At 37.7% G+C, this 14,148-nt stretch overlaps 2 protein-coding genes across 2 annotated transcripts in view; both read left to right on the top strand.

Annotated features, from left to right (window-relative positions):
• Positions 1 to 14,148, top strand: part of LOC140157077 (uncharacterized) — an 82,042-nt gene that overhangs the window by 44,246 nt on the left and 23,648 nt on the right. The gene's annotated exons all lie outside the window — the stretch shown is intronic.
• On the top strand, positions 457 to 5,805 carry LOC140156351 (uncharacterized). Its single transcript, XM_072179321.1, has 2 exons — positions 457 to 559; positions 4,614 to 5,805. The coding sequence occupies exons 1-2, from the start codon at positions 500 to 502 to the stop codon at positions 5,535 to 5,537; spliced, it is 984 nt and encodes a 327-aa protein (XP_072035422.1). The 5' UTR covers positions 457 to 499; the 3' UTR covers positions 5,538 to 5,805.

Consider the following 14,148-nt stretch of genomic DNA (forward strand, 5'->3'; position numbering starts at 1 on the left):
AAATGTCATGAAAAGAGGAAGCTAAAAGAATAACAAAATACTCCTTTAATTCATGTAGCTTTCTGTTTTCGTCAATCCATAGACCCAGGAATTCCGGGTTCAATCCATTGCGCATGCGTGCGCTTTGGTGTGTTTAGGCAAAAATATGTTGTGTTGCCCTCAAGTGAAAAAAAAAATGGGAAGGTTGGGTCGGTCGGTCGTTTTTTAAAATATCAAATAATGTTTCTTCCATGAGGGACATTAGGCAATTTTGACTACTGACTAATATTGTTATAATCAATTTAAGACTAGTATTAAAAATTCATTTTAAGTGGAAAACATTGAGATTTTGAACATATTTGTGAAAATCGTCATTTAATTTTTTTTCAGGAATTAAGTTCGGTTGTTGAGAGCAACACAACAATTTTTTGGCCTTATCCCGGGGGCCTTATTAACATGATTAATGCATCATATACTAGACAGCTTACAACATTAAAAAAATTTTGCTGACCACACCTATATGCGTACAAGAATTCTGCTCCTGTGTCGACACTTTGCAATTTTTACGGATAACTGCAAGGTAAGAAATTATACTTTTTTTTCCCTGTAAATGATCATTTCTCGACTTTGCATTGGGCAGTGATGTACGGCTGGGACACCGAAAACTTTCCCCGAAAATGTACTAAATTTACCGAAAAAGAAACCGAAAATTATACAACCGTGATATTTGTTAAAATCTTCGCAAATTTTGGTATAAATAATGAAAAAGTAACTATGCAATTATTATAATCTGATCTACTGGACGTTTTTGTGAATGATAATCTTCATAATCGTAATGAAAAAGTAACACTTTTTCAGGTTTGTAGAATTTTTTTTTTGAATAAGCACTTTTTGCTAATCCGTGCATTTTTTTTAAAATTTCCACCGTGAATCTAAACCTAAGAGTCAGAAAATGCATCCCGAATCTGGCTGCACGTCCAATACCCACACAGAGGCGTACGCGGCCCGTAAAAACAAAGCGGGGGGGCAAATAAACATTTCGCGGGCAAAGACGCCAACAAAAAAATCACGGTTGCAGCATCTTTTCTGCGTTTTTTACTTCCCGTAAAAAATATGAGATTGTGCCCACACCCCAACCCTCTTGTATATAAAAGCATCGTGAAATGGAGGAGGGGAATGTGCAGTTTTTGCCCCATGCAAAGAGTGGGTCTTTGGAGTGATTACTTTCGTTCTGACTAGGGCGAAACTATTATAGAGGGGCCAAAGCCCACGTTGGCGGATGCCCCAAAGACCTCTCGTTGTGGTCACTGTTCAGAGTCAACCAGTCAATTGGTCATTAGCAGTAGTTACCTATAGTGCCATTCACTCATTCGTCAAGGTAAATAGTTACTTTGTTTAAAGAAATAGAGCTGAAATAATTTAATTTCTCGGTGGCACTTGTCGTATTGCGTAAGATAGTATTATAATAAAACGTATCGATGCATGAGGAAGTAGAAGTTTATAATAACTTAAATAGTTTTTTTTAAATAAGACCCCGGGAATGAGAACGAACTGGATATGAAAGTGAAACCCGGTAAAATCATGTTGGCTTGTTGAATTCATATCAGATTGTCTTATCGTTTGCAGATAGAGCTTTAACAAATAGTAATTTAATTATCATGATCAATGAAAACCTCGAATTTATAACGATTGCGCTATAATTGGATGACATTCGTTTTAACAAATAAATTTAACAGATACAATAAAGGATGGTGTCTTACAAAAACAATATACAGTTTAAACATCTCTTTTCTCGGTCTAACTTACACTGAATGGTCAGAATTTTAACATAACATGTGTTGTCTGTGAAAGTTCTTGCTGCAAATATATTGGAGTTAGCATTTTGCATTTATGAGATCAGATGATGTGGGGAAAATGGGATAACTGTCCTCAAATTCAAATCCCATATGCATGAGCTTTACAAAACTACCGTATTCGTGGTATTTAAAAACAGCGCACTCTTAAAACGACGTGGTCAAAACCCCTTTACGTGGTCACTTTTATTTGACGCTATTCGCGGTTGAAATCAAGCACTTTGACGGTAATTTCCTGTTAGTATGCATCATATTAAAATGACGCCTTAAAATGGTCATTTAAAATGACCCTGAGTGTAGTTATTTTTGCATCCCCATTAATCATACTTGAACCATCGAAAAGGTTCATGAAAATTCAAGAACCCTTTAGAGAACCATTACAGGTTATGCAGCCTCTTTAAAGAACCAGAACAGTGTCTCATAGTGATCAAAAGCCTTATTGTTCCTTTTAAGAACCATCAAGGCTTCTTCTGAGAGGAGAGTAAAATACCCTTTTGGCACTTTGTTCTGTTTTTTCTAAAGAGAGGGCGTAAGTCATGAATTCATGGGTTCGGCACGCAACTCAGGAAGTCCGTCCTGAACCCGGGTCCTGTTCGGCACTTAAAAAAATGAAATAACTAAAAGATTTTAGTCACAAGTCAGAAACCCATGAATCTCAAGACATACCAAAACTCAAGCAGTTCTTCAGTTGATCTCGACAAATCGCCTAATATCACCAAAAAAAAGAAGACAAAAAAAAAAGCGTCTCCGGGACCGTCTCCATTCATATCGTCATGGTAAGTGCATACTTACGAATAGAGGACAATCATAAACTGTCCTCATCCGTACCCCTTTGTGACAGTTGAATTTACGCCTACTTTCCCACTTAAATACCACATACTTGGGCGGTATTGGGCGTGTTCGAATAATTTTAAAATAATAAAGAGACCGAATGTATGCTGACTGATAGAATTGGTGGCAATCTGTTATTTACGAATTATATTTAACACTCCGAGATACCACACACGGTCGTCTTCGATAGGATGGCATCCTATCGAGGAAGGATGGTAGTGTGATGGAGTAGTGCACACCCATCATGACAGTCATGTAGCACCTGTAAGACAGTCCGTCACCCATGTTGCGTCGAATTATTGTTTTTCTTCGGCAATCACTTGCCGATATCGGCAAGAAGTTACTGCCCAATTGCCGCTAGGGAATATCGGCAGGAGCCTCTTGCCGACGAGAACAACGGCCGTGACGTTGACATTGTAGCATGATTACTGTTTTAAAAGTAATTGTTATTTGATTGTTATTTGTTTTTTAAAAGCTCTTGTACATGTACAGCTCGGATGTACATACAAGTCTATAGAAAAATTGGTTTCTTGGAATTGGTTTCTTTTTAATGGTAAAAAATGTTAAAATAAAATAATTTCAGCTCAGGAGAGTGCTTCGTCGATTCCCCATACATACAGTAATTTAGATGTATGGCTTATAACTTATTTGTTTGAATCACATTTTTATGCTTATTTCTAAAAAATACCCTTAAAAGGGAAGAACCCGCGTACCGGAAAATTCTGTTGAAAGGTGCTTTAGATGATTTGGTTACCAGAATTTGTTACTGTATAAACTTTTGCAGAATAATACAGCCTGTCTCAAAAACCAGTTGTGCAAGTAAAAGCTCCCTCTTTGGCAATTAGAAAATATTGATGCTTACATCAATGTCAAGGGCGTAATCTTAGCTTTCAAGTCCTGTTTGTTCTGTTCAATTTCATTGTTTTAATCTCGAGATATGTTTAGTTAACAACGAAAGGGTTAAATCACAATTGTGCCACTTTTACCATAGGGAAGAGGGCTGTACATCTAAATCAATGATATACATCAAGTTTGTCAAGATTTCCCTCGTGAAATCAAAAGAAGGCATCGCTTACACAACTATACAAAATTGTTTTACTGTTTTTACTGTTTTCTCATAATACAGGTATAATAATTCTCCTTTTCCACTTGAAAGATTAAAAGATAAATAAATATTTCACATTCTGCTGTAAAATGAAATACATGTACATGTCAATGATTTTATCATGGTACATACTGCTGTCTTTGTTACTCAAGACATGTTAAAAAGATAAACAAATATTGCCCACTCTAAAATCATGTCAATGAAATAGTACATATCATATACGTTTGAAATTGTTACATAATCATTTCAAATCCTTCAAATGAATGTTCTTTTATTAATTACCGTTATTTGGATAACATTCTATTCAATTTTCTAAAAAGTGGCAAAAGTTTTAGCGTATTATGGACATTTTATTAAACTGCTTAGAACACATGGAAGCACTAAAATGGGACTGTGTATAACACGGTTATTATTAATTTTATAGAGATGAATTTTTTCAGATGAGCTTAGCACTTAGATAGCTGGCTTAATATTCCACTCACAAAATATATTACCAGCATTCCGCTTAATGCCTTGCACTTAAATTAATGCAAATATGGAACACGTTCTTCATCTGTAGCGTTGTCTTTTTGACTTGACAAGTCTGTAAAATGTAGTTGATTGTTTTTGGAAAACATACATAATTAAGACGTTTGCCCGTTTTCCCAAACATTGGCCAAAAATTAAAGTTTTATTCTGCTTTCTTTACAAGATCCTAAATAGTGCTGTATTAATTTTATATATAGCGATAGCCGGACAATTTTGCCACTGTCCTTTAAAAAGGGTCCAACGAAAAATCAAGTAAATACATTCTATATAAAATGACTACATTCATTTCTTCTTCTATATTGTTATTCCTGTTTCAGATACCCACACTCGAAATGGAATTCAGATTTCTTCCGCGCATCGTGTTCGTGATTATGTTATTGAATGTCCAGACTACTCGTTGTCAAGTTGTTCCTGCTTCTGATCCAGACCTGAACTGCAACTCCTGCTGTCAAGGATCTGCTGGAATCAATGGCATTCCAGGTTCGGCTGGAATCCCGGGGTCAAATGGTAACAACGGATCGCCAGGAAGAGATGGAAGAGACGGAATCAACGGAAGAGATGGCTTGAAGGGTGATCTTGGCAGTAAAGGAGACAAAGGAGAAGTGGGAGTTGGAGAAAGAGGTCCATTGGGACCTGAGGGTCCAACAGGAGAACGCGGTGAAGCTGGACTGAGAGGCCTTCCTGGCAAGGTCGGTCCAAGCGGTCCAATCGGCCTTGCTGGCCGCGTGGGCCCTGCTGGACCCATTGGACTTGTCGGCCCTTTGGGCCCCCCAGGCTTGACAGGTGACATTGGAATGAAGGGAGAAAAAGGCTTAAACGGAAGCAAAGGAGATTCTGGACGGATGAGAGAATCTGCGTTTGCTGTGTATAAAACGGGAACCCAAACATCTGCAGCTAGTAATGAAATAATCACTTTCGATGCAGCTCGTGTCAACATTGGCGGACATTTTGACCTGAATTCAAATCGGTTTACTTGTCAGATAGCAGGAACATATTTCTTCTCGTATAGCGCTCACGTCATCGGATCAAATAATCCTGATATTCATTTGATAAAGGACGGTACCAGCATCGCACATGCTAGAACAACGGATGCTAACGTTAACATTCAAATCAGCAGCAGTACAATGCTTGAATTGGAGATAGGAAACCAAGTCTGGCTGCAGTTTGTGAATGTAGCAGAAGGCATTGCAGGGGGAGATAACCAATGCCAATTCACTGGTTTCCTGCTTTATGAACATTAAATTATTATCACTTTCATCATTATAGCATTATAATTAACGGATTTAAAAATGACAGGTATAATTAAGGAGGTGAAGCTTGCTGAACATAAGGCCACATGAAATTAAAATTCGTTTCGCGTCCCCACGTTTTTGGAAAATGAAAGTGTTTTTGTTGATGATACAAAATTGACATTGATACAGCAGTTTTCAAGTAAAATTGACATTGCTAGCAGTTTACAGTATCTTCGTTAAAAACTACGAGGCCCCATTTTATTTTAAGACAATGAGGGTTAGAGTTCCACAAACACTGGAAAGAAGCATTAAAACTTAAATTTATACACGTGAAAATTACAATATAAATTTTGTTATGAATTGATTCCAAAAAATCAAATGAAACGAATGAATTTATATGTGGCCTAGTAATTAAAAAATGTTTGTAGATAATGTAACCACAACAAGTAGTTTGAATAATTTATATTACAGACTTGACATTTAATATGGAATATTTTTCGCAAAATTTCAAGACTGGTCTGGATAGACCGCACGGGCTAAATATTAATTGGGGTGTGTCGGGAGATGGTGTAAAATAATTGTTTGATAGAAAGTGTGCTTTCCATATGTTTACATTACGGTTCTCATAATACAACTACTGCACTGAAAATTCAGCAACTCAAAGCAAGTAGTTATTAATTTATTGATCAAATATTGGTTTTCCCTCATATTTGACTGTAACTCCACAACTGTTGTCTGTGTACGTGTTGAAATAAAATTTCCAGTGCAATAGGCCTAGTTGTAGTCCTTGCCTTTATAATATAAATATCTTACTTGTCACCAATGCGCTATATTTTTGAGAAAAATGCAAAAATAGGCAACAAATTGACCAGGGGTGTAGTACCCCCTTAAGGCCAAGATACAGTTCAACGTTTAAACATGTGTTTATCCGCTGCGACAATCGCAACAGCAATTTTTCCAAATATATTGCCGCAGCGAATTTGAGAAATAGATCAGAGCCTCGAACAAAAACATTTCAGGGGAAAATCGCAGTCAAAATCCCAAAATCATTAAGGGGAACCAAAAATCACGGCAAAGAAACAAAACGAAGCGTAGCAACCGAAAATAAAAAGCACCAGTAAAACAGGTCTGTATACTGGCCTTTAGGTATTTGGGTAGCTATGACATGTTATATTTAAAATACAAACTTGACATTTAATATGGAATATTTCTTCGCAAAATTCCAAGACGGGTCTGGAGGTAGTCTGCAAAACCGCACGGGCTAAATATCAATTGGGGTGTCGGGAGATGGTGTAAAATAGTTGTTTGATAGAAAAAGTGCTTTCAATAAGTTTACATTATGGTGCTCTTCATGTAGCGAATTTGCCTAAAATGGCGGATTTAAGGAGACTTTGTGGGGGACACAATTTCGGACTTTATGCAACATTGTGCATTTATTATCAAATTTATAGGGATTTGAGGTGATATTTCTTACACTTTGTCAGCAATTGGCATTCATCACAGCTGAAATACGCTTGTAATGTACCAATTTTTTTGAACATGGGAAGAGCTTAAAAATAGGGCTCTTAAGATTGGTACGTACTCAGAAAGTTTGAATGGACACACGGGGTCAAATGTTATAAACTTACGGTACAAAAACAACCACACGGAGTCCTCTGAGTGCGTACCACTTTTAAGAGCCATATTTTTTGAAGCTCCTCCCACTTTCAAAACTGATAGAATACAAGACATATTAGTGCATTTCAGTTCTGACGAACACTTAGTGGTATTTAGGATCAGTAAATATCGCCTCAAACCTAAATAAATTTAATATTATCAGAATAATGTTGCTCAAATTCAGAAATTTTACCCCCACAAAAACCAAATTCAGTCTCCTTAAATCCGCCATTTTAGGCTAATTCACTACATCATAAGCGCCATCCAATTGAAAGAAAAAATGAAAAAACCATGCCATATGCCCTCTGACACTATAGTAAAGACCGGCTGTCAAAGCCAACCTATTTTCCATCCAATTGAAAGAAAAAATGAAAAAACCATGCCATATGCCCTCTGACACTATAGTAAAGACCGGCTGTAGCTGGCGCGTCGGTCACTGGACTTTCGCGGTTGGTGTGTGGGGTAGACCAATATCTCAGGTAGACAGTGATCTATAAGTGGTCCTACTTTACTTGTTGGTGACTTATAGTGAAGCTTGCCTTCGGCAAGCTCTGTACAAATACATGTACTGCTGGGTGATGCATGGGAGTGGTATTAATTTTTTACAGAATGGATTGGCCTATATACATTTTCTTTACTAATACTAGTCACTTGCTTGGGTTTATTTTACTTGGGGATCTCTGGATCTTCTAAGGTACTGCGAGGGCTCTGCGCGTCGGTCACTGGACTTTCGCGGTTGGTGTGTGGGGTAGACCAATATCTCAGGTAGACAGTGATCTATAAGTGGTCCTACTTTACTTGTTGGTGACTTATAGTGAAGCTTGCCTTCGGCAAGCTCTGTACAAATACATGTACTGCTGGGTGATGCATGGGAGTGGTATTAATTTTTTACAGAATGGATTGGCCTATATACATTTTCTTTACTAATACTAGTCACTTGCTTGGGTTTATTTTACTTGGGGATCTCTGGATCTTCTAAGGTACTGCGAGGGCTCTGATCAAGAGCTAACCCCTTCCAGACCAGTCTTGGAATTTTGCGAAAAAATATTCCATATTAAATGTCAAGTCTGTATATGCCCCTGCAATTCTCTTCCAGAAGTATGGTACACTGCTCGGTCTGAACAGTAAAAATAGGTCATTCATAGGTGAACGTAAGCCCCTTGCCGTTGAAATTTGTACCGCAAACTGATTTTTTTAACGTCATGATCACACAAAGTACCGGTATATACCAAGCTTGACTTTTGGAATAAAACATTATTTTAACTAAATTCAATCACTAATTTTCAACAACATGTGGTGTGTTTTACCCAAACAAAATAAGATTTCTAATAATTGGTGTTTTAATAAATAAATAAATAAATAGATAAATTAAATAAATATTTTCCAACTCAAATTTTACACAATAAAAGTGAAAAATTGCTCTACCAAATGGTTTCAATTATTGGGCCTTAATTTTGAATAATCTTCCAAAATTTGCGTGGGAGCAAACAACACTCTGCGTATGGACACCCATAATACGAGCAATAATAACAATAAAACTGATATATTTTTCAAACTCAAAGGAGTGGAATACAGCGCCATTCGTACAGTCTCACGAATGGCGCGCAATTCTCGCTATTCGCAATAAGGGCGCCGCCAGCGGTTTGCGATGTAATCGTGATGTATCATGGGAAAAGGTCGACATCCAAGTCCACGCAATACGAATATTACCATGCTATTACATAGGAACACGTGACAATATTTTTTAGTTTGTCAAAATAAAGGTGTTACACGCGAATCGATACTCAATAATACTTAATAATGTGATTTGAAATGTGCACAATTAATTTTTCTCTATCGATTTGCGTGTAATACCGTTATATTGACAAACTAAAAATATTGTCACGTGTTCCTATGTAATAGCATGGTAATATTCGTATTGCGCGGACTTGATGTCGACCTTTTCCCATGACACATCACGATTTGCCCATGATACATCACGATTACATCGCAAACCGCTGGCGGCGCCCTTATTGCGAATAGCGAGAATTCCCAACATTCGTGTATAAATAGCGTAGTATTCCAACCATCACTCCATTTGTGCAAAATAATGTAACGATAAAACAATAGCGTGACGTCACATGTGTGTGTTGATTTTTGTTCACTATTAATAATTGATTTGCACTTATTGAGACCTTGCTTTTAATTGACTTGTACTAACTGCTCACCATTCTTTCGAATAGACGATGACAAAGAGTTCGAGGAAATTGTCATGCGAAGTAATAAAATAGGCCTAGATATCGTTCAAACAAAAGATTCAATAAATTGCTTTTAACATCGGGACTTTTATCACAATAAGTGCAGCTGTTTTAGAATAATTTTGTGTAAGTGATTTTTTAACCCAAGTTTTCTAATATATAAGACATAATGTTGTGATTACCGTACACTTTAATAGCTTTGTACGCATGCGACGCGTCTGTACGTCTTTTAAACCCACCAATAAGTATGTTTATGCATGCAAAGCACAATTATTTGTATTATTCAACATAATTTAATTTTTAGGTATATTGTATACCAATACTTAATGTTCTGGATAATTAACGTTTCCTATAATCACACAATGCCTGACTCAATGATACATGTCAAAGTTACATGACCAGATTCCTATTGCTGCCGACCCCAGAAATAAGCTGATGCCAAGCTACTGTTTGGCTACTCTAGAGTACCAGTGCAGTACCAATCCAGTCAGTGTGTATCCTGCACTTCGAGAGCTAAGAGCCGGGGGGGTACTCAGTACAAATGACCATACGGGGACGTGCCGCAAACATGGGTAGCATTTTCGGCCTTCTGGTATATCAATGACCCCTTTTTCAAAGCCTATTTTGGTATATGAATGAGTCCTTTTTTCAAAATTTTCTCAATTTGTTCGAAAAACTTGACAGCCCATTTTTTCCTTAATCTAGCAAAAAATTTCAAAATTTTCCCAAAATTTTGGGAAAATTTGTAAAAACTAAGACAATTTTGGTTAAATTCTGCCGAAAATTTTGACTTTTGGTATATCAATGGGTCCAAATTTCTTGAAAAATTGGTATATTTATGGGTCCACTTCCAAAATCGCAACGGCACGTCCCTACCAAAACCAAACTTGAGTACCCCCCCCCCCCGGAGTTAAGAGCCAGAAAGCCTTAACACACAAAGGATTCCTTTGTGCGAATGCTTTCTGGTTCTCAACCCTCGACCATGTCGACGTGTGATTCCTAATGTATTACTCAAGAGTACCAATGAAGTAGCTGGGCAGCAGTGTACCTCTGGGGTAGCAGCAAGAGGCTTCTGGTCGTGTACCTACCACATCTAATAATTTTATAAACGTATATTATTATCAAACTATTACGAGGTCCGCAAAGCATACATGAATATTAGGATATTTTTATGGGACGGATAAGCTATACTAATAGTACGCGTAAGAGAAACTTACAGTCATCCAACATCCGTATATAGTTGTTAATTTACGAAACCTCGTATTACACGTAGTGCTGAAAAGAATTCCCGTTCAAACACGGTAAGTCTTTTTGATTGTTTCATTTTTTCTAAGAGTCTTGAGTTCCTGGGTTAGTCATGCAAATCAGTAAATCCGTCTTGAAGTATTTAAACGTTTATAATCACAAGTCAGGAACTCGCTCGTGAAACTCTTTAAATTCTAAAAAATCAAGCGGTTCTTCAGTTGGATCTAGACAAACCGATCGATTTCACAAAATATCCCGACTTTCATGTGTTCCTGACTTTGTACACTTACATAATCACAGCCGCACAGTGTCATCGCCCCGATATCTTCATGGCAGAAAATTGGTAGGGTGAATCCACAGCCACGAATGGCCATTGTGTTCCCACCTGTTTAATAGCTTTTAAAGACATATTAGGCTGAAGGACATCCGACTAAGGCTAATGACATTAGCCTGTGACTGACCTCTGTACGGTCAGCGAGCATACATACGCCATTGTCATATGCTTTTAACTGCATGCCTTTACGATAGTCTCCTACACAGTCAGTTTGTGTCAGTCGGTCTGACACTCGTCGGTCCTGTATGTTCGTGATAGCCACATACAGTCTGGCCCGAGACTACCCCCACGAGGGCCTACGCTGCGCTATATAAAATGTGATGATTTTGGTCACTTTTTCAGCTCAAGACGCACGCTAGTTTTTCAAAGCGCAACCTAACGACGATAATATATGTTGAACATAAGTTCAAGTGCAAGGACCCACATCTGGTTTCTTTATACGAAATCATTTACGGGAGATATTCATCATTTTCCACCCCGGTATCAAAAGATTTATCGTCTGAATATCAATCGTGCATAGCACATTTACGTGTATCGATCCCGTGTATTCATTTCAGTGTCCCTGGCTGTACTAATGTAATTATTAACCGGGCGATGTCGTTGTAAGCCGTCCGATTTTTGTCACAAGTTCCTATACGTTGTTAGTAACAACTCGTGAACTCAGGATGACTTCCTAATTTGTTAGAAGTTGTACTCGGGAACTCGGGATTTAAAAAACGTTTAAAGGGGGGGGTCGAAAAGGTTTTGTATACAAGTTGCCCCAAGTATTTCTAAACAATTCCTTATTTAATTATTGTGTGCAGCTCAGCTAAGTGAGTCCTTTTGGTGGTGACCGATTTACATGAAATGATTAAAACCGTCTCCGGCCATTCAAGTCGTCCTGATAATAAATGCACACCGATGGGATAAGCGACTATTACAGTCATGGACAAAAGTTTGGAATATTTTTATTTTCTAGCATAACCCTGTTTTTAAGTGCAGATTTCTTACCATCAATGACCCGTCAGCCATTCAAAATGGATCACGGGTGTCTGTCAAGGTCATAGGTACCATTCCATATCACACAATACCTAATGTAGGACAATGGCTTGTTATGCTTGACCAATGAACTATCGGGAGTCCTTTTCGCAATTATTTTAGCGATATGATTCATAAGGTTACATTGGCTTTTGCATTACGGTTTGAAGAAACCAGTTTTACTTTGTTGCATCTGTCTGTTGTATACGATATTTCTGATCATGGGGTACGAGTTGAGCGCAGATTTATACGCCTGCATCATTGACTTACGTAATCGCGGCTACAAACGGAAGTATATTGGTGCCGCATTAGGAATTACATACCAGCAAACACAAAAACGTTTTAAAAACGTTTTAAATAAGTTATATTTTGGCTTTTGGTTTAGGTAAAAACGTTTTAATAACATTAAAATGTCGGGTTATATAAAGGTCATGGTAACGTTTTAAAACGTTTTGTACGAAAACACACTACAACAATATTTTTAAATGTTTTCAAAAAATGTTATTGTAAACTATTTTTGCAAACATTTTTGCCAAATATTATGTCAATACTTAAATAACATTATGTTAAAATATTTGAACCCAGCAAACACAGAAATGTTCTTAAAATGTTTTTTCAAAACCTTTTAATAACATTTAAATGTCGGGTTATATAAAGGTCATGAAAACGTTTTTAAAACGTTATTGAAAATATTTTGGGCAAACATTTTTCGCAAAATATTTTTTCAACTCCCAAAATAACATTCTGTTTAGAATGTTTTGTATCAAGTTTTCAAGAATGTTTTTGGAATGTTATTAAAACGTTTTTATACCCTTTATATAACCCGACATTTAAACGTTTTCTGTAAAACATTTTTGTTTGCTGAGCAGTAGATTATCAAAAATGTTTTTAAAGGTTATGAAAACGTTTTATAGTCTTAATATACCCTTTATATAACCCGACATTTAAACGTTTTCTGACAACCTTTTATAACCTTTTGCGAATGATGTCGAAAACGTTTTGTGTTTGCTGGGTAAGGTGCAGTCTCTTAATTTTTGAAGAGACGTCGAAAGACCGGAACTACTACACCTAGACCAAGGCCAGGTCGGCCCCGACAGGGAAGACCGATCTTTCCTGAGACTTTGCCGCAATGGCGGCACGAAGTCTGCATCTCGGCTACGAACAGATTGGCTGAGGTCCATAAACGCACCTGTTACCAGGAAAGTTGTGAACAATAGACTGGTTAGTGCAGGTTGTCGCGCAAGATGACCGATAAGAAAGCCGATACTTCTGCAAAGACATCGGCATGCGCGTTTGCTTTGGTCACAGAGATATAGGGATTTGACAGTAGGCCACTGGCGTAACGTGATCTTCAGTGACGAAGCCCGGTACCTTCTCTACAGACAAGATGGCCGATTCAAGGTCCGAATACAGGTTGGTCAAGCCCTGCTTGAGGATTGTATCCTTCCTAGAGTCCAGGGAGATGGTGGTGGAATCAAAGTATGGGGAGCATTTCACAGTAGGTCGAAATCACACCTCTATATGCTAGAAGGACACATCAACCAGAACCAATACCTGTATGTTCTTGATACAGTTATGCTTCCGTTTGCAAGAAGAGACTTCGGGAACGATTTCGTGATCCAAGATGACAACACCACGCCGCACAGAGCCTTACGCGTGAGGGAGTTCCTTGAAAATGAGAATGTCGAACACCTGGACTGGTCGGCCTTGAGCCCGGATATGAACCCTATAGAGACCTTATGGGCAGAAGTATCCTGCAGGATAGGTAACATGCACAACCAACCAATCACCCTGCAGGAACTTAGATACGCCCTCATTGCTTGCTGGCGAGATATTCCACAAGGGACCTTGGCAGAATGTCATGTCGTGGTAGCCTGTATATCAGGCCATCGAAGAGATGTTTTTTATCAAGCAAGACTTATCTGAACATGTCACAGTGACATTTTAAGTTTTTGTTTAAACAATAAAGTTTGCTAGTCTTTTTATTCTCATTTTGTGATACAAAGAGACCACCAAAAAGTGTTGCGGTTGTGTGATCCTTCCATTGTAATGCGCTTCCTCAGGTAATTCTTTGTTTAATAGACAAACTGTGTGATGTAAACATCAAAGGACATTCATATTTTTCAATTAA

Source organism: Amphiura filiformis, chromosome 7 (assembly GCF_039555335.1).
Source record: "Amphiura filiformis chromosome 7, Afil_fr2py, whole genome shotgun sequence".
NCBI lineage: Eukaryota > Metazoa > Echinodermata > Ophiuroidea > Amphilepidida > Amphiuridae > Amphiura > Amphiura filiformis.

Excerpts from the sequence above, each read along its gene's own strand:
- LOC140156351 (XM_072179321.1), top strand. The coding sequence starts at position 500 with ATGCGTACAAGAATTCTGCTCCTGTGTCGACACTTTGCAATTTTTACG. Across the intron at positions 560-4,613 it reads TTTTTACGGATAACTGCAAG|ATACCCACACTCGAAATGGA; the intron begins GTAAGAAATTAT and ends TTCCTGTTTCAG.